General features: G+C 40.4%; 1 protein-coding gene across 1 annotated transcript in view; it reads right to left on the bottom strand.

The window, feature by feature from the left end:
- The window catches only part of LOC120554076 (diacylglycerol kinase zeta-like), a 143,324-nt gene that overhangs the window by 32,422 nt on the left and 88,931 nt on the right, over positions 1-21,971 (bottom strand). The window contains 3 exon segments of the mRNA XM_039792676.1: positions 4,579-4,721; positions 7,355-7,395; positions 9,915-9,981. Of these exon segments, the coding sequence (XP_039648610.1) occupies positions 4,579-4,721; positions 7,355-7,395; positions 9,915-9,981 (251 nt within the window).

Here is a 21,971-nt window from a genome sequence, read left to right as displayed (position 1 = left end):
AACGTATAAAACGTTCAAGTTCAAGGCTTCAGCCAATGTTTAAGTGAATGCAATTGCACGCGAGAAGAAAAAAGGAACAGATCCTCTGATGACCCCGGAACATATAGTCTCTCCCGTGTCATCCAGTGTCCATGGCCACAAGTGACATTGTTGGTATACATTCTCGAACTGCGAATGCGTGAAGGGAATATTCAGTGCTTTAAGCACCGCCTCTGGCGGTCAGCAGGGATGAAATTGAACCTGTAGCTGTCTCCTTGTTAAAGGGTAACTACTGTTATTATCAACCTGGACCCTATTTTCCTATGTTTTTGTGTCTAAGTGACTGATGGGAACAACAGTCTTTGACACTGGTCCAGTATTAAGCGAGATCGCTGCAGTCGGCAGCGGCTAAACAAGCTACAATGTAAGTAGGCAATTGTGCAGCTTGTATTTACCTTCCCAACAGTGTTTATTTTGCCACTGACAGGCTCAGATTAATATTCTGAGTGTCTGACACCACTATGGAAAGGATTTTTAAGATCGACCTTTCTGTTAAAGAGTGAGATCCTTTTTTTAAAACATAAAAACATCCATTCAGTCATTTTAGCATCATGAAATACACTTCATTCAAAGTCGACAGAAACAAAATAACACTACAAAAAGCCGTTTTGGGTCATCTTTCCACTTTTCCAACCATCACAAAAAGCTCTTTTAGAGGACGGAATTGACAACGAACATTGGTTAACATAGGGTTACATTGCAGCCCGGTCTGTGGCTGCCGGTAAAAGCGTTCACGCTTGATACTGGACCAATTTCAGAGATTGTTGTTCCTATCAGTCACTTACACACAAATAAGAAAAAAGGGTCCAGGTTGAAAAAAGCGCTAGTTACCCTGTAAGCAGTTACTGCCCCTCTGGGGTAATGTAGGGATTAAAGGGTCACACACACACACACACAAAGTCAGTAGGTAAAAAGCTGCTTGGCAGTGTACAGCATATTGAATGTGTTCGAAGATGAGGAGGAGGAAGAAGTGACATTGAAAATAAAAAAAATTACAAAATAATGGCATACAGCAGAGCATTCCCTCATTATGTCAACACCGCCGTGATCTGACAGGGGAGACTAACTGCTGACCACTGATCTGCGAAAGTAACACTAGGGTTTATCTGGAGCCGAATGGACCCACAATAACATGTGTTCCACAAATGTTACACAGACTCTCCTTGTCCAATTTAAGATGCAAAATTGACATAACTAGTTATACCTGCATTACATTATAGGTGCATCTTTACACAAAAGTGTGTTTTACAAAAAAATTAAGGAACAGGGTCAGAGGAAATGGCGAGAGCAGTAAAAACAAAGATTATCTTATAATTGAAGTAAGGTCATTGGTTGATGCCTACTAAAAATCTTTGAGCCCTTGTAAAATTTCTGTTAAAATATAATGTGTGATTTGATAAAAAGTGAGTGTGTCTTTTAGATAGAAACTATATTTGTAGAGAAGCTCAGTTGTGGCTGTTTGTTTTTACAGTTTTTTCTTTTTTTACTGATAGTTATGGGGCCTTTTGAGTTGTAATAATGATAATAATAATAACATATTACTAATATTACTGTGTTGTTAAACAATTAAAATAACATTATGAATTATCTGTTTAGAACTCAAAATTCAGGTGTCCACACTAGTCTGTTTCCTGTTTTGCAACTGTGCAGACACTCTTCTTGCATGTTCTTTGCTTAGCTGTTATTTTTGCTACTTTTTTGTTCAAATCCCTGCTAATCTCAAATTACAAAACCTTTAAAGTGATGGTTCGTTACTGGAGTACTTTGCCCAGATCTCTGAACCAAACACCCCCAAGTTTTTTCACCTGGGTGGACCGGGGAGCGTAAGCATAAGCTTATCAGCTGAATAGCTTAAGCAGAGGCTAATGGATCCTAGTGTCTCTTAACATTACCCCACTAATAATGCCGAAATGATACCAAACGTCTACAGTAGTACAAATAGGTTATGCTTTCATAAAACGCGATGGATTTTTGCTGTGCTGCTGCTGCTGTTACTACCGGCGCGTAAGAGTGCTTTAGGACATCTACAAATTACAACACCGAAAGAGATGCAACAAAAATATTTATTAATTTAATGATTAAATAAGGTAATGTCTCCAAACTTACCTTAATTATTACTTGTCTCCTGCTAGTTATACTACAGCACTTACTTTAAAAATAAGTTAAATTAAAAATATTTTTGTTGCATCTCTTTTCGGTGTTGTAATTTGTAGATGTCCCTAAGCACTCGTCTTACAGCAGCAACAACAACAGCAGAGCAGCGCAGCAGGGAAGTGTTATTTACATAACCTTCTGGCGCGTTCTTACAAACTTTACAATCCATCGTTTTATGAGTGCATAACCTATATATACTAGTGTAGACCTTTGGTATCATTTCGGGCATTATTAGTGGGGTAATGTTAAGAGACACTTCGGATCCATTAGCCTCTGCGCTAGCTATTCAGCGGCTAACGCATTTCACGCTTAACTCTCCCAATGTTAGACCCAGGTGAAAAAGCTTCTGGGGGCGTTTGGCTCGAGGTCATGGTGCAAAGGACCCTAGGGTGAAATTACTCCGAACCATCACTTTAAAGCTATAGTGCGTAGTTTCTGCTGCCCCCATGAGGAATTCTAAGTAGTGAAAACAAAACTGTCGGCGCGTCCACATGATACAAGCCTTCCACGACCGCGCACCGCCCGAACAGTGACCTACACTGTGCTATGCCTCTCTGCTCGTCAGAATCGATGAAGGGGCATTAAGTGACTGTCACAAATTGTGACAGAAGATCGGCATGCAAAAGACAGGAGTATTCACACTGGAGAAGTCTTCTGAACCTCACAACACTGCCAATGTCTTCTGCTGATGAGTTAGTTAATCGGAATTCAATTTTACTAGATTTAAAAAAAAGGTACAATATGTCATTTTTAAATCTGCTTTTATGGTAGTTCCTGCTACACAAGGTCTCTCCAGGACCACATTTTTCCATTACGACACACAAACACACACACACACAAAAAAAATACAATGAAAACAATACCAGTGTTTCTATCGCGGCTGGTAAACACAGAATTTGTGCTCACAACGGTCCTTATACTGGCACAATCTAAATTAGATCGTGGGGGCTGGGAGATCTGGGCTCAGATAAAAGAAGCACACATAACTATAAACGTGTGTGGACATCGATGAGACGAGAGAGAGAGAGAGAGAGAGAGAGAGAGAGAGAGAGAGAGACAGACTCAGAGAAAGAGACAATGATGTAGTGCCTCTGTTTTTATACAAATCACTGACTGCTTGATCGACAGCTACCACAACAGCAACATGACAGCACAAAGCAATACATGAACGGAAGTGAGGCGGTACCGGGACTACACTTGGAACGTGGTAGTTTAATGCATGTAGGTTTATGTAGTGCCTTTATTCAAAGCACTCTATAATTTCCCATCTCATTCACAAACACAAACACAAACACACACACACACACACACACACACACACACACTGTTGGCAGCGAGCTACCATGCACCGAGAGTTCTAATCATCTGGAGCAATTTGGGGTTCAGTGTCTTGCACGTGTGGACAGGAGGAGCAGAGGATCCAATCACCCACGATTAGTGGACAAACTGCTCTCCTTGTTGAGACACGGTCCTCCAAGTCACTGACTTTGTAGCTTTTGCGAGAGGCTGCACTGGTGCGTTTTCACGGGGTGCTGGCAGAAGATGAATAACCAACTAGGAAGTTCAGTTCGCAGACATGACGCAGCGGTTTATACTTCTTTGAGGCATGATCGTACAACTCTGGAAACTTATCCCAGTAGCAGTGATTTTCTCCCTCAAGATAGTCTACCTGGCACTGTATGTGTGCTTTATCAGATAACGCTGCACTAGACCATTAAAAATAAAATTAAATCAGGATCACTCCCATGCTTTTTTCTTGCCACAGGCTTTTGCAGCATGAAACCCTGCTGGAGGGGTTCATTTTGAGTCATCTCATTGAAATATATGAGGGACCCTGCATTTTTACACTAAAAGAGGTCAGCAGTCGGCATGTGAATATCAAATGTAACCATGATTAAGATAGGCTGAGAGTTTAGTTTTGCATCGAATGATTACAATTGTGATGTGTGGTCATTTTTCATACTGCCTCTTCCCTTTTGTACTAGAAACATCCCCAATTGCAGAGCAATATGTTGTGCCTGTACCTTTTATTTGTAAGTGGTGTTTATGATTTAGTTCAATAATGTTTTTGTGTTATGCGTTTTCAATATTTCAGCATTGCGGCCTACTTTCCTATAGGTATCTGTCATAAACTGTGAAGAGATGTGATTTCCTATCAGGGTTAGCATTAGGTTATCTACCTCTCCTCTGAAAACTGGATTTTTTTTTTTCTGTCAAGCCACAGCTGCCAGTTAGACAGTGTGTTAGAAAATGGTCAGTGTATTGTGCTGTTTTATAGCTTTTGCTGAAACAGTCTTAAAAATGATAGCTCTGATTAGTTACTTTAGGGTGAAGGTTCACCCAGTGGTGTCCCTGACAAGACAAGTGCGGTGGTGATTGACATACCTACTGTTTACCAGGCTGGAGACAGGGTTCACCAGGTCAGGCATGGCTGAGGGAGAGGTGCCTACAGTCGTCATAACAACCAGTTCAGGGTCCAGGATGAAGATCTCTTCTTGGGAGATTTCCGACACGTAGTTAAGATGTTCCTGATAAAGCATAAAGCACGAGACCGTTTCAACCAAACAGGTTAAAAACCCCGCTGTGACGTGGAAGCCCAAATCAAGCAATCTGATTGGTTCATAGCCGTGATATTATAACCGTATACAATGGCTATGATTCAAATTACTTTACACAATAAGTATCACTCCGTGTCTGATTAAAAAAACGTTGGACTAACAAACTGATAGCTGGGTGCCACGCACACTGCCATGACACAGAGCTAATGTGAGTTGGCCAAGTATCCCTTTAAGTGTATGCTATATTTAGGATATTTTCACCGCTTTACCTTGCCGTCAGACTGCCCTTTTTGTTATCGACGTGGAACTGAAGCGGTTATCTATGCTCTCTTCAAAGTTAAAAAAAATAAATAAATAATAATAATAATAATAATAATAGTCTGTGCTAGCTGCTAGTGAAGGCTAACGTTACCTGCCTTGGTATGTGCAGGCAGTCAGCCCAGGAGGGCCTATTTTATTGTGAACATGATTATTTATTAATAAAAATCGATTTAAATTGGAATGTGACTATTAGCTTTCATATTGCCATGCTTGAAAACAGTTTTATAAAAGGCGCTGGGCCGAACAAAGCCCATAGCTGTGATATAATCACAACATACCACGGCCTGTAATGAGCTATTGCTTAATTAATCTTTTGAAAAGAAAAAAAATATATTCATTTAAAGCAGGGTGGAGCTGAATATGAACTACTTATTGGAGTAATGTGCCAAGTATGCCTTCACTACCCAAACGATGGGAATGAAAGAGCAGCTGGCAAGAAACCAAAGTCTGTTCATGCTCAGGAAACAGTGGGCAGCTACATCCACTACTGCAGCTTTAATAAGAGCCTTGAGAAAATCCAAGTCACGGTCATACTTCGGTCTCACGGCAGTTCGTGAAATGGTCACGTTATTTTTAATCTATTGATTTGTGTTCATGGGGACGTTTTTTTCGTGGTGGCCAGCACGAAATGGTCTATATATAGATTAACGGGGAAAGCAAACGTCACATCCCGGGGGGAGGACGGACGCCTCACACGCCGGGACACGGCCGCAGGGGACGCGCGACAATAATGGGATGGCGGAGGTTGGGTTAAGGAAAAAAAAACAACGGGGAAAGGACGCCTCGCACGCCGGGAGACGGCCGCGGGGAACACGCGACAATAACGGGGCGGTTAACGGGGAAACAAAACGCCACACGCGGGACGCGATCCCCGGCCTCCGGGGTGAAAGTCCGGAATTGTTGGACCCATCCATCACCCCAACCAGCCTCCTTACGCGGAGTTTCGGCATTTCATACTACTCGCTACCGTAGTCGTGCTGTGACCACGACATGTGCTTCCCATTTAAATGGAGCTTAAGCGAAAGTTCTTTCAGGACGACGACTTAAATATAATCACTTCTCATTCCCCTGAATGGATCAGCTGTTGAGGCGTTCACTTTAGTCTTAACCAATCAGAAGCGGCCATGAAATTCACGAGCCAATCACTGCACGACATCCCTCTTTAAACCTGTCTCTCTCTCTCTCTGCTGCTCAGTTGTCATTTCAGGATACGAGCACCACCCTCCTCCCCTGCTCCTCTGGTCTTCGCCCCTCCCGGCTCCCGGGTCCTCTCCCGGTGACCTTCAGCGTTGGTCTTCGGGCTCCTCACGCCACCATCAGTGTCTAGACTCCATCAGGGGGTTTCATACTTCGGCCCTACCCCTTTTAAAAGTTTCTCAGAATTTTTAAATGATGGTGGAGTCTAATCTCCAAAGACTGTACTATACATTTCACGCACATGTACAATAAATCATTACATATCTGCAATGAAGTGTCTCCTGATTGAAATATATTAGTTTACATTTTCGTACTGGCCACCACAAAAAAAACCCGACAAAAACATACCCGTGAACACGAATCAATAGATTAAATAACGTGACCATTTCACGAACTGCCGTGAGACTGGGTTGAGTCACCAGAACAGAGTCGGCCACAACCAGGAAAAAAAAACTACTTCTCCAAGGTGTAACTTCCACTGGGGACACTTTTCTGAATCTGATTTTTGTCCCACTCACTTTTACAGTTTCAGTTTGATTTGTTCACTAACGTACCGTTAAACAGGGTCCTCTTACTGTCCAACTGCCAAAATCCAGAAGGAAGAAGCTGAGATGATCTATGTTGCCTTCAGTAGTTACCTTGCGCTTACAGTAATTAAGCTTTATGAGCAGTAGCAGGTGATTTGTGGACTTAGCCTTTTTGTTCCTCAAGGCAACATACACACGCTGGCCTATCCTTTTGGAGGTAGGTTGTTTTGGCCCCATGCTGCCTGTGGGGAAGACTGCAGACACGACTAAGGCTGGGAAAAAGTCCTCTGCATTTTCGAGTAAAGAAGTACTTTAATTTGTTTAAATGACTGTATATATATATATATATATATATATATATATATATATATACAGTAATTTAAACAAATATATATATATATATTATATTATACAGATAACTATCCTCAAAAGATGTTAAAACTGATCGTTAATCAGATGCAGTGAGAGACGGTGCTCTTTGAAGAGGCACATGTATTAACTTAGAGGCACAATAGAGAAATGCCATCCAGTGAAACGAGTTAGGCGAGACAGACTTACCTGTGCTCTGTCAATCCTGTAGAAACGATCTGCTGTTGTAGCTTAAGAGACAAACAGAAACACAGTGTCAATGAATGAAATATTATCTGTCCGGATAACAAACCTAGTCTTTAAATTTAGCTGGTTCGAAGCAGATTGTCACTAAAAAGCTTCTGGCCAAATAGCACAGAGCATTCATCATTGTTAATTTGTCTATGGGTTGGCTCCCCACTGCTGCGGCAATTATGCCGCGAACAACTGTGTGTGTGACCCACAGGCAAAGGCAGTCGCCACACTGTGAAAAAGCACATTCAGTCAATGGGTCTGTCTCTTACGTAACATACTGGCATATTACACCAATTAAATAGTAGAGAACAACTGGTGACCAGAGTGGTTTAAATAGTGGGTTTTCTAGCAGTGTTCTGGCTTTGCTCTGTTTGAGTTTCTGCCTGTTTTTATTAGTTCACTTTTGTTCTGGATGGTTTAATTGAACATATTCTAGTTCTGCTTTGTTGGATTTTTTTTTTTTTCCCATGTAATGTAACTGTTATTAACATGAGACTTTTAATCTTTGGTGGTAGGACCATTTTAAGAACAGTCTAAGGATGAAAATGAGTCCATCTTTAATAACTAATTCTAATGTTGATTTATGAGCATTCTCCCTAATGAATAACATAGATGACTAGGGTGCGCCATATCATATCGTTCATGATAATACTGGTATAATTTAAACATTATGATATGATGAAAAAAAAAAAATCATATTGTGATAAAGGAAATATTCCGACTTGTCCATGTAATTACCTGTTAATTTGGCAACCGGTAAAATGTGCACATTGTTGTGCTATTTATATTTTAATAGTTACTGTTGTTTACAAAATAAAGAACTGAGAGATATTCTTTTTCCCTGAATATTTAAAGGCAAACTGTTTTTGCTGACAAATAAAACTGTAACACTTGTATGCTCTCTTAATAATGATTTTTTTTTTCATATCATCAAGAATATCATTATCGTAGATATACCCTGAAATATCGTGATATTATTTAATGGCCATATCGCCCTCCCCTAGACATACATAGAAGAAGACTAAATGCTAAAGGCATATGCTGCAAATTAAGGTTGCACGTTGTTTGACCCAAAGTTCCAAAAAGTTATTTTTCCACTGCGGAAATGGGCTTTCAAACATAAATAATCCAACAAGCAGTGTTTGTTGAAAAATATAGTACTAAGACCTTAACTGACACTAACCATGGTAGATCTATACTATTCTATCAATTATAGTCATACCTGTTTATTTTAAATATTGATTTTGGTTTTTCAACATCTAAATATTAGATCAGGACTGGTAATGGCAGATCACCAGTATCAAAGGACTCAGAAGACCTCAGAAATACAAAAAATAAAAAACCTGATCAGGAAGTGGAAATGTCTTACCAGTTGGGTCGGATTATAAGGTCACATATTGTAGGTTTATTGGTGTCACTTTAAAAGGCTAATAATTGAGTGAAAATTCCCTTTAATTAATCCATATGATGACAAGATATAACGTATCATCTGCTAACCACACACACATCCCCTTCAAACACTTCTCCTCTCTCTCTCTCTCTCTCTCTCTCTCTCTCTCTCTCTCTCTCTCTCTCTCTCTCTCTCTCTCTCTCAACTAGCTGTTCTTTCTTTGTTTGTTCTCTGCTAAATTCCACCAGGACTCTACCCAAGCAGAGGTGTGTATGTGTGTGTGGGTTTGTTTGTGTGCGTGGGTTTGTTTGTGTGTGTGCGCGCGCATGCATGTATAACACTGTGTAAGATGCATGGTTTTTCCTCTGTGATATTTATGGTAAGCTGTTGCTGCATGGGATTAATATTCATGACATTCACCAATAAACAAGATCTAATGGAACAACTGTATGCTTTGCGTTATTTTGAGAAAGTACTGACTCAGAAAGCTGTGTGCATGTTACAGGTTTGTGTCTGCATTGCATTTCCTCAACTATTACCTTCTTCTAAATTTTTTTTTACACGAACTGTTGTGTTTATATTCTGTATACACCCCCCCACCCCAAAATGACCTTCCCTTGCCACACCGCTCTGATGATGCCTCTTCATTGAATTTTAATTCAGACACCAATTTTGCACATGTAGAAACAACAAATGTCACTCAACAAGATGGGGAATAACATTGTTTTCATACCGAGCAACGCAGAGAGACTGCACTATTTTGTGTGTATTTTGTCTACTTAACACGTCTATAAGAAGTCGGTAAGCATGGTCTTTATAAATGTAGCACAATGTTCTTGCTTTACTGTCGTCCTTTGGGGGGCGGGGCGCAATTGGCTTTTTGGGTGCCTTGTCTGAAGCCTCAGATCAGGACTAGACCAATATTGTCGGATTGAAGGATAGCGTCACAATTGTTTTTAAGTATTGAATTATTCCTTCAAGAAGGTGCGCTCATCATTTGCAGTAAATTATGCTATTTTTGTCTGTACTTTATGCACATGTGGGGAAAAAAAATGTGGGGAGTCTAGGTAGTTGAAAACTACCTAGGAAAAGTTGAAGTAAAAATTAACAATGTGATGTACTTACAGTCAAGAAAACACCACTTTGGAGATAATCTTTGTGAAGAAAGACCTTTTGGCTTGGCTGCCTCCTCCTGCATAACACACAGACAAAACCATTAGATTACAGAGCAGGAGAAAAAGAGGTTTTGGTAATAGTGATCCATTTTTCTATAGATAGAACAGAAGTACCAATAAGCTGATAGAGCAGCTCTGGTAGCACGAAAGAAGAAGACATAGGTGTATGGAACAGAAGGTTCTTAAAGCATTAGTGCGTAACTTTTTGATATTAATAAACGTTGATTACATTCAAGCCATTGCCAGAGCTAATTAAGACTATCAGCTCCACACAACTCCGTCTGTATTTCTCAGTATGGCTATGTTCATTAGATCGTGTTGTCCGGTGACTTTGCCGCGCAGAAACTCGAGTGAAGATAATTACCTCTTCTAAAGAGTCAATTTTTTTTTTTTAACATCCCCAGAAAGCCAATGACAAAGAAGCCAGGCAGCAAAAGTAATTGATCAGGCACTGTGGCAAAAACTGGACTCGGAACTAGGTCAGCTGATGGAGCAGACTTTGCGAAGGACTTTTGAAGGCAAGCTCAACATCTTTGGTGGGATCATTTTTTCTTCTCGAAAAAGTGCAGAGACACCTTTGGCGAAGTCAGTAGGAAGGAGCCCGGAGCTCCAAGGAAAGGAAGGAGGGAGAAGGACATAAAGCAGCTAGTCAGGACCAGACGTCAGCTGGAGAAAAGCTGCAGCCAGCGAGAAAACTGGCCTAAAGGAGATATGGGATGAGATCAAGCAAAGGCTTGGAGAGCAGAGAGGATCAGAACGAGGAGGGCGAAACGAGAGAAGGAGAGAACCAACTTCTTCAGAGACGCATCTAAACATGCTCGTCAAAAACATATGCAAAAGAAATCAGAAGTCCCATTTGATTCAACACTGAAATTGAATAAGCCTATAAATTAGATTTGTAATGTTTTCTTGTAAGGTTCTGTGACCTGGAGAAAGTTGTCCACACCTTCATATGCACTCTCCTCATTACTGCAACATTTTTTTTTTTTTTTGGTATCACTCAGACATTTTCTTTTCATCCAGTCTCCAATTATCTCAGAATGCTGCAGCTAGATTTTTATTCAAGATGAAAAAACCCACACCATATTACTGGGATTCCTGCCTCTCGCTCTGGCTCTGGCTAGTTTAAAACCTTGTTCTTTGTTTAAACAGCACTAAATGGTCTTAGTCCTGTTTCTGTCTGTGAACTGCCGCTGTACTACACTGTCAGACCCCTCTGATCCTCCCACCAAAGACGCCTATATGTCCACAGATCAAGGACTATGAAATGTTGAGGGGGTCGAGGTTTGAAATTCTCTTCCTCCCCTTCCAATTTGTTCTTCTCACTTTGTTAAAGTTTTCAAATGTAAAACAAAACATTTAGTAGTGTAACTTTAACTGTTATCTGTGTCGGAGGCCCTATGTTGTTTGGTTAATGTTCTTTTTTTTCTTTGTTCACGTTTGGATCAGCTTTCTTGTGTACTTCTAGCTAAAAATAATGCAGTCTTATCCAACAGCTCTGCAGTTAATCCTCCCTTCATGAATCATCATCATCATCATGTTCAGTTTTTGTTGAAACTGTTTTAGAGAGGTGTTGATTCAATGATTATTTTGCATTTACTGCTTTGTGGTAAAGGAAAAGTGACACTACATGTAACGACACTACTAGTTAAACTACATTTCCCAGTAGCAGTCAGGTGATGCATCACAAAATGTTATATATTTTTTTTTTAAAAGCTTCGAAACGATTGTGCAAACTTTTATTCGACAACCTGCATACATCTGTGCTACCACACACTGTAGCTCCTTATTGGTAAAACAGTTTCCTCCACCAGCCAAACATATCTCTTTTTCAGAAGATGATTTTGACGTTAATACAAATAATGTCGTATTTAGTGACATTCTGTCTCTGTCAAATGTTATCTAATGTTACCGGTTCTTGGGTGAAACTGATTTATAGACATAATTCATCTACAATCCACTGAGAATTAGACAAGAAGCAGCAACAAGACAGCTGATACAAACCAAAATATGCAAGCAGTAGGCCTGGGCGATATGGAGAAAATCAAATATCACGATATTTTTGACCAAATACATCGATACCGCAACAATATTGTAGTGTTGACTATTGGTTCTTTCACAAAATATTGACACAATGAGATTTTTGATAAATAATCATCAGCAATGTGGATATAATGACTAAATGGGTAAAGGCAAATAATATAACAGTTACAACAGTCTGGTAAGTTCAGAAAATTACATAACTTTACTTTAATGCAGCCTTTAAAACCAGGAAAAGACAACACTTATGCCATATCACGATATCCAAAATCTAAGACGATATCTAGTCTCATATCACGATATCGATATAATATTGATATATTGCCCAGGCCTAGCAAGCAGTACGCCAACATTTATAAAAAAAATAAATGAAAAAAAGCTAATGTAACATTACAGGCTGTTCTCCTTCACCGTTTGTACTTGTACCTATAAAAAGTAATGCACTATTTATTTCGTATATAACCCACGCAATCGTGAGAGGAAGTCAGGAAACTTGGTATAAAGAGCGACAAAGTCTGCGTAAGGAGAAGGTCAGCGTGGATGGATGGGTCAAACAAACACAGAACTTTTTACCCAGGAGACTGCCGTTTGTATCCCATTTGAAACCAGAAGTCAACGTGGACCTAGTTTAATTTTGTCACGTAACTTAAGTATTTACGTAACAAGCTTACTGAATTTAACCATAAACAACGACCTTTTCTGAAAACCTAACCAAGTAATTTTGTTGCCTAAATCCAAGTAGTTCAAACGGAGACGGCAGTAAGACGAGTGCTTAGGGACCGTCTACAAACTACAGAGAGAGATCCAACAAAAAATATGTATTAATTAAATGATTAAATAAGGTAGTGTCTCCAAACTTACCACAATCATAACGTGTCTCCTGCTAGTTGTACTACAGCACTTATATTAAAAAAAAAAAGCATATTCATAATTTTGGTAAATATTTTTTGCCAAAATGTTTATATATATATATCATAATTACAGAGAGTCATGTCTCCAAAACTACTCTGCACATAGAAAGCAGAATTTTTCATCATTCAAATCTGTGAATATCTTTCTAACTTTGCGCATGTTTACAAAACAGAGAGCACGGATTAATGCACACATTTATAAAACCGAGGGAACGGATTTTTATTCTGTGCGCACGGTTTAGTTTTTTTTTTTCTCAGCTAACCCCAGGGGGGCTCCATAAAGTTCTGTACTGCATGGGCTTGTAGTGATCACATGTGTTGCTGGACATCCGTATGATATCTTTCAAGAAGTTATGCACAGTGTTTTGTGCTTCATCCTACAAACCGCTGTTTGAGGATATGTGTAACTTTAAAGGTCCCATGGCATGAAAATTTCACTTTATGAGGTTTTTTAACATTAATATGCGTTCCCCCAGCCTGCCTATGGTCCCCAATTGTCTTGAAATGGTGATAGGTGTAAACCGATCCCTGGGTATCCTGCTCTGCCTTTGAGAAAATGAAAGCTCAGATGAGCCGTTCTGGAATCTTGATTGTTATGAGGTCATAACAAAGCAAGGTTACCTCCCCTTTCTCTGCTTTGCCCGCCCAGAGAATTTGGCCAACCCATGGGAGAGAGACATCATGGCTTTCAAATGAGCAAAGTGGCAGTTGGTCAAGGCCACACACCCACCCTCCACCTTGCCCCCCCCTCTCCTCCTCAATAGCTACAGGCACAGAAATGGCACATCCTAAGGAAAGCTCATTGTGGGACTGGCTCTAGTGGCTGTAATTCTGCACCAAGGCTGAATTTCGGGAAAGAGACTTCAGATATAGTATTAGGGGACCACTAAGGTCTATATAAAAGCATCCAAAGAGCCAAGGGACCTTTAACAAGTGATGTGGATGTAATGTTAATGTAACGCTACTTTTTTAGTGAGCTATCTTTCATGTTACAATAAGAAAGGTAAATTATAGGATTTATAGTATACTAAATCTTCCACTAGATGTACACTAAAGAAATATCACGTCATCTGACAATTTAACTTGGTGACGTGCACACCGAGGACCTCTCTTGGACACTACACATGGACACAGTTACTAATAAGAGCTCACCAGCGGCTCTATTGCCTTAGAAGACTGAGGAAGTTTGGCATTAACGCCAGCATCCTCACAAACGTCTACAGACGCACCATCGCACCCGCTTGCTGACAGGCTGGATCACAGTCTGGTACAGGAAGTGTTCTGCCCACAGCCGCCAATCACTACAGAGAGTAGTGGAGGTGGCACAGCACATCATTGGCAACTGTCTTCCAGCCAAATTCTCCTTTAATGTATGTACATAGTGCTATATTTTTATGTATCTATTTATGTCACACTATTTGCTCAAAAACAATTTCTCACTCCTTTTTCTTATCACATTTGTGCAATACTGTATGTTAAAACTTCCCTTTCGTTTACACACAATCCTCATTTTCATATATGTATATAGTGCTATATTGTATCTGTCCTCTCATTCTATTTTACATCGTATTGTCATTTTTTCCTATTATTGTTATCTATATATGACTAGAGGTCCTGTCAAATAGATTTCATTGCACTGTTGACCCTGTGTCTGTGTATGACTAATCAAACTGAAACTTGTTAAGAGGCTTTTCTAAAGGGACTGGGATATAATCTTAAACTCTTAAAAATAGTGATTTCTAGCATAAAACTGGTAAAAATGTATAGATAATCTATGCTTTTTTGGCAGCTTCAATGCAATACAAATCAACCAATTTCAGTTCAGCACTGTAAAGAAGTGAATGAGTGTGAAGAGTTACCTTCCAATAGATGTGACAGGAGGAAAACAAGCCAAAGAAAGTAGAGTTGTTTTCCTTTCAAACTGCAAACCTTTCATGGAGACTGTGACAGAAAGGCTGGCTGAAGTACACACTCCTACTCTCATTCTCTGCGTTTGTCTGTACTTATCTAATCCTGCTGTCGAAGCTTCGGCAGCAGTCTCGAGCAGGGTAAAATGCCTGCAGGCTTTTACAGCAAACCTACAAACAGGGAATCAAAAGCTTAAAACGTCCAACTGAATGACTCCTCTCCTCACCTTCTTTCTTCTCCTGTCTCTTCTCCGTTCACTCCTGTTTTTCTTCTTACAGATAAAGTTGCCGAGTTCTTTCTCAGTTTCGGCGCCTTGTAGGCCTCGTGTTCTGATTCATTCAGCGCCTGGAGACGCGTGCGTGTTATTTATCAAACAGAAGAATCAGCCTGGAAGTGCAGTTTGCCTGCCGCTCCAGGTATCAGCAGTGAGATGCACCTTCTTCTCAAGTTTTCACTCATTATGGAAGATATATACACTCACAGGCCACTTTATGGTGTACACCTGTTTGACTGCTCGTTAATGCAAATATCTAATATGCCTATCACGTGGCAGAACCTCAATGCATTTAGGCATGTAGACATGGTCAAAACTAGTACGAGTATCTTCTCAAGTTCAAACCAAGCATCAGAATTGGGAAGGTGATTTAACTGTTGTTGGTGCCAGACAGGCTGATTTGACATTTCAGAAACTACTAATCTACTGTTATTTTCAGGCACAAAAACTCTAGGGTCAACAGAAAATGGTCCGAAAAAGCCAAGGTATGCAGAATAGCATCTCTGAACGCACAACACATCCAACCTTTAAGCAGACGGGCTACAGCAGCAAAAGACCACACCAGGGGCCACTCCTGTCAGCTAAGAACAGGAAACGGAGGCTAGAATTGGCACAGGCTCTCAATAATTGGACAATAGAAGATTGGAAAAACGTCGGCTGATCAGTCTCGATTTCTGCTCTGACATTCAGATGGTAGGGTCAGAATTTGGCGTAAACAACATGAAAGTTAAATGATGTGGGGGATATTTTCTTAGCACACTTTGGGCCCCTTAGTACCAATTGAGAACAGTTTAAGCACCACAGCCTGAGTATTGTTACTTACCATGTCAATCGCTTTATGACCACAATGTACCCATCTACTAGTGGCTACTTTCAGCAGAACAATGCGCCATGTCACAAACCTTAACCCTTATCTCAAACTGTTTTTTTGAACATTAAAATTAGTTCACTGTACTCAAGTGGCCTCCACAGTCACCCGTTCTCAATCCAGTAGAGCACCTTTGGGATGTGGTGGAAGGGGAAATTCGCATCATGGATGTGCAGCCAAAAATCTGCAGCAACTGTTTTATGCTGTTTTGTTAATATGGACCAAAATCTCTTAGGAATGTTTCCAGCACCTTGTTGAATCTATGCTGCAAAGAATTAAGGCAGTTCTGAAGGCAAAATGGGGTGCAGCCTGATACTAGCATGGTGTACCTAACAAAGTTGCTGGTGAGTGTATATTTCATTTATGTTAAACATATATAAATGTGATATTAAACTAATGCATACAAGGAAATATGTTGCTCTTGAAATGCTGTTATTTTAACTGCTTTAAGATACAGTTTCTCTCATTTTCACCTGCGTTAAGTTCAGCCAATCCCAACATGCGACGCCACACGTGGCAGCAGCTACACGGCTACATACAGTAGCAACAATAGATCACCATATTGCTTACATTTGGCTGCAACTGGTTCTAGTAAAATCCATAAAAACTGCACTCAGATTGGCACTTCAGACTTAGTTTACGATAAAATGACAACACATTTTCCTACTGAAACTTACAAGTCCACATAGCCCAGGCTGTGACAGAAAATAGTAGCCTAGTATTTACATGACTACTAACTGTAGCAGCTGTCGGTTTGTCACAGCCTCTGTCTCTGTAGGTTTCATGACTGTAGGCTACAGAGCCTTTTCATGTGCTCTTTGTATGCTTTTATACACAATCTTTTGGTCAGGTCTTGAACAGTGGCCTCAGTTAATATTGATATTTACGGAGTTTTCCTGCACTTACAGAGCTCCAACAGCTGCTTCCAAACAAGTCACAAGCACAAACAGAATGGTGCAGCTCACATTTGTGCTTTCATATACCTGTGTAGGTAAACTTAGTCCACAGTGACATGAATGACATGTGATACGCTGATGAGACCACACTGGTGACAACATCTTGTCTTTCTTAACAGGTCTAGATTTTGGAACTAAAAAGATACACATGGAACACCTTATCCTGATCATGGAAGACGTAAAGAAACCATACAGAATTGTTCTGGTCGCACAGTGCAACAAATGTTCAACATATTCGCTCATTATGAGAAAACTGTTTCTCCTACTCAATCACAAACTGCACCAGTGAGCGTCACCATTCACCAGAGAACAGGAGATCAAATGGTGAAGAGTGTTACCTCATCGGGTTGCTAGGCAACACAAAGTCTGACAACAAACCGAACTGCCTTCAGCAAAGGCGTTTTAAGCGTTAGTATCTATAACGGTTAAAACATATAGAAAGTTGAGTGTTGTTAAACATTCTAACATTTACAGAGTTGTGTTTTTGCTTCCCAGCAGGAGATGAAAAGCTCAGCACTCCATTTGCTCTCATCCACAGTGACTGCCAGCAGCAAGTTAAAGAGCCCTTTTCAAATTCACTGCATTTGCATGCAGTTAAGTATTGGTTTTATAATTATGTATGAAGCAGGTGTCATTTTTCAGGTTGAAGAATTAAGACGAACAGTTAACAAAGCTCTGCTGGGTTAAACCTGATTACATGGCCATGTATAAAATGGGAAATGGACTGCATATATATATATAGTGCTACTCTATCGAACTGGACAAAGCGCTTTACGATTTGCTTCTTATTCACCACACACACACATACCACACACACACACACACACACACACACACACACACACACACACACACACGGCGCAGACCTGCCCGTCGGAAGCAACTTGGGGTTCAGTGTCTTGCTCGACTGCGACATTGGGGTTAACAAGAGTTGTTAGAAATGTTACTGTGGCGGAAAATATCAATACTCATAGATTGAGGTTGGCGATTTTTTTCCATGTTTTGGTACCAACTTAACACCCAGGTGATTAGCAGTGTTTCACTACACAATAAAACACAACGTAATTCATCTATAGAAGGTGGGGGTAGTTAAGTGAATGTAGCAATTTCTTGTTCCTCCATTTGTGACTTTGTCTCAAAGTTCAGCACCATCAAAATATGTCGTTTGCAACTGATCAACAGCATTATTTTGCGTGTCGGAATTAAACCATTGTTGAACTCTTTACTTTAACTTTATTGTGAATCCATTATTGTTGGGATTCCATTGTCATTAAAGATATCATATGTAAGGTTTTTTGCATTCAAATGTCAAAAACAACTATACCTGTGATATATATTTTGTTTAGTTGTCTACTTACAGTTCCCAAATGTTTCCAACAATATTCAAACTGTAATTTAAAATGCTATTTTAATGTGCCCTGCTATGCCCTGCTACGCCCTGCAGTGCCCTGCTACGCCATGAACTACTACAACCACTATTTCTAGTCATAATTCCATTATCTTTATTGTGACTATAATTGCCACTGTTCATCTCACCCCCAAACGGAACCATCAGACACCAAGCTACCAGGAGTCTAGGTCTGTCCGAGGTTTCTCCCTAAAAAGGAAGTTTTCCTCACCCCTCAAGGTTTTTGCCTAAAAGGAAAATGTTCCTCGCCACTGTTGCACTAAATGCTTGTTCTTGGGGGAATTACTGGAATTGCTGGGTCTTTGTAAATTATAGAGTGTGTTCTAGACCTACTCTGTCTGTAAAGTTTCTTGAGATAACTCTTGTTATGATTTGATACTATAAATAAAATTGAATTGAATTATTACAACCAGTTCTCACTCCCAACTCGTAAAATACTGGTGCTTGGTCAGTGGCTCTTCGCGTCTGATACAGACGCAAAAACCACCCTTTAGCATCTGTATGGAACACACCGGGCATAGCAACAGCTCGACCACAGCGCTGTAAAATGCCGTAGTATTAAGAGCTACAACGGTAGGGAGTAAGAAAAAACCCCAAAAACTGCATAAGGAAGTTGGTTGCGGTGGTGGATGGGTCAGACAACTAGAGCTTTGAGCAGGCCCAAAAATATCAAGCCTGACCCTACCCGAGCCCGTGCACGTTGTGTCCAAGCCCGGCCCAACACATTAACTGTAATCATGAGCCCGAGTCCGATTTACGTGTGCCGTACTGACAATTCCGAGTTGTTTGAACTACAGAAATCTGTTTAGAATTATCTTAATGAATAATGCAACAAGGACGAAGCATGTACACTGTGTTGTTTGTTTATTCAGAATGGAATGGATCGCAAATGGATCCGAATGAAGAAACGTAAAAAAATTTAAAAACTCTACCCTATCTCCCTCAGCCGAATAGTGTGGTTAACAGATCGAGGCAGCAACATAATCAAAGCCCTGGAACCATATAGGAGACTTTCTAGTCTCGATCACCTAATTAATATTGTCCTTCGCCACGGTCTGCATGCCGACAACGCGCCGGATATAGGAGAGACCATATCTGGTGCTAAAGGACTCCTGGTTCATTTGTAGTATTATGTGCTACGTTGACAAGTGACTCATGCTAATGCTTGGTGGCTAAACCGTATGGTAACATTATAATGTAACGCTCATTAAGTGATTTTTAGTATGACTGTCTTGACCACGGTTAATAGCGCTCGGCTACCCCATGATTAAATTCGCCACATAAAGTTAGCTGTATGTAGTCGACTGATCTAATGCTAAGTTAGCCAGCAACACCACCTGTCAATACATGCTGCGAGTCCCCTACACAATGTGCAGAACAGCCGCCATCTTTGACAGCTCGCTATGGCAACAGCACTTGGATGAAGTGCGAAAAATATTTTCACCTAGCAAATGCGTGTTGGTTCCTCAGGATTGTTTTGATCCAAACCACGATCTTTTTTTCTAAACTTGTCATTTCGTTGACTAAACTTAACTGTTGTGGCCAAATAACGCTGACTCACAGTCACCTATTGGTGGCTGAACACATCTATCAACTGCCGCTGATACGACGGAGTTCTGTAACTGGCGCCGCGGAACTCTGTAGCATATATATATATATATATATAAAACCATGTGGTTTGTCCAAGTGGTGTTGCCGTAGCTAGCTGTCAAATATGGCAGCCGTTCTACACATGCGCGACTCACATCGTGTAGGGACTCACATCATGTATTGACACCCCTCGCTCTGCCTGTCTCACTCCCCGCCGCTAAGAGACATTGTCAGGATGAGAGCGGTCGACAGTCCCAGCCGGCTACTACAGTAACACGAACCCATCCAGGAAATCAGCTAGCGCCAAGTGCTAACAATGCTAACGGCAGTAACAGAAAGTCTACTGATCCATCGGGAAGGTCATATCAGACTCCCACCACTGACGCAAAGCTTGGCCGTAATCGAGCCAATGTCCAAAAGACAATTAAATATTTTGTCTCCTTCTCTCCCCATGGTCTACCACAGCTCATTTTGTTCCGTTGCTTTTAATTTCAGAACTTCCTGTAATTGGTCCATAGGTCCAAACATCCCCCCAAAAAAAAATTTCACTAGAAACAAACCCAACGGTTGGTTCAATTTGATCCAGACTACCTCTTTCCGTCAGGACTTCTGCCATATGGGTTATTTTGGAAACTCATAAACTGCTTGTATTTGAGTACGGAATAAGTGATGGTGTTAAAGATAGGACAAAGACATTATTTGTTTAATATTGTGCTTTATGTTTTATTACAGGACTTAATAAATGCGTCCTCACTATTATTGTGGTTTCAAAAAGGGATCTGGTCTTCTAAAACAATGAGAAGGAAAAAGCACTATATGGTTTTCATTTATATGTAATTTAAGGTCGCTTTGGTTGGTTAAGTGGTTTTATGTCTGCTTCTATAAACCACAGAAATGGAAAGGACCGCAGAACTCTATGCTTTGTGAACACAATTCAGGTTGCACTGCCAGCATGCTGTAAAAGCACAGCAACCTCATCCCCTCCACCGCACATGTCAGGGTGACAGAGCATGACAATAATCCCAGCAGCTAAATCTCCCCGGCCACAGAGAAGAAAGAAAGAAAGAAAGAAAAGAAACATACACCAGGTGGAAACCTTATATACGGCTGGACCTTGTATGGTCAATCTGCTAAATTGTGGCCAAATTGATATAGGGATTGTCAGTTGTGTCTATATTGTATTAAATTAAATGTTCATCTGCAATTTTCTGTAGTGGTCCCAGCAGTATTTGTTTTTAAAGTGTACTGAAGTAAAGAGTATTTATTAGAAGGAAAAACCCCTTGAGATGAATCATCTCATTTTCGAGAGGGTCATTAAGACAAATGTAGTCACTGTGGGTGTAGTCTCGCATTGCCAGAGCTACCTCCACAGCACTGCGAATTAAGGTCTGGCTCCTCCACACATACATTCTGGGATAGGAAGGGAAAAAAAATGCTCTGGGTTGTTTAGATTTCTTAAAAACCAATCACAATCGTCTTCGACGCAGTGAGAGTGGCCCTGCAAAATTGTCTTGGGAAGGAACTTGTTTTGGTGGAACATTTGAACCCCGCAAAAGAAAACACCACATAAAATATTAAATGAAGTTCACTGTTCACACGATACAGTAATATTAGCCATTTAAATTAGCTGGATAAATGGTTAAACGTAATTTGTTTGTCCATACAAATCCCTGCCAATCGGTCCCAAAACATCCCAGTTAATTGCTGTAAACATGTTCTTTGTAAATCTTTAAAATAATTCACTAAAAGAACCAAGCAGGTCTGTCTGTTGCACGATCAAAAAATAAATAAATAAAATAAATCACTAAAACTTGCCATTTTCACTTGCTAGCTTGAAGTTTGTTGTTTCCCGAAGAGAACGGAGTTAGACAACGGCAACACACATCGCCAGATGTACCGGCGATTATCCTGGAGATAAACTGCCGCCAATCCAGACTTCTGTGGGTGTATGTCATGTCCCATGAAGTTTCCACAAATAGGTCCTGTAAATGTTTCATGATGAAAGCCTTGATGTTAGGAAATGAAGGGATTCTGCCCACTGAAGCACTACAG

Source organism: Perca fluviatilis, chromosome 24, assembly GCF_010015445.1.
Source record: "Perca fluviatilis chromosome 24, GENO_Pfluv_1.0, whole genome shotgun sequence".
NCBI lineage: Eukaryota > Metazoa > Chordata > Actinopteri > Perciformes > Percidae > Perca > Perca fluviatilis.
This window is presented reverse-complemented; position numbering and strand designations above follow the sequence as displayed.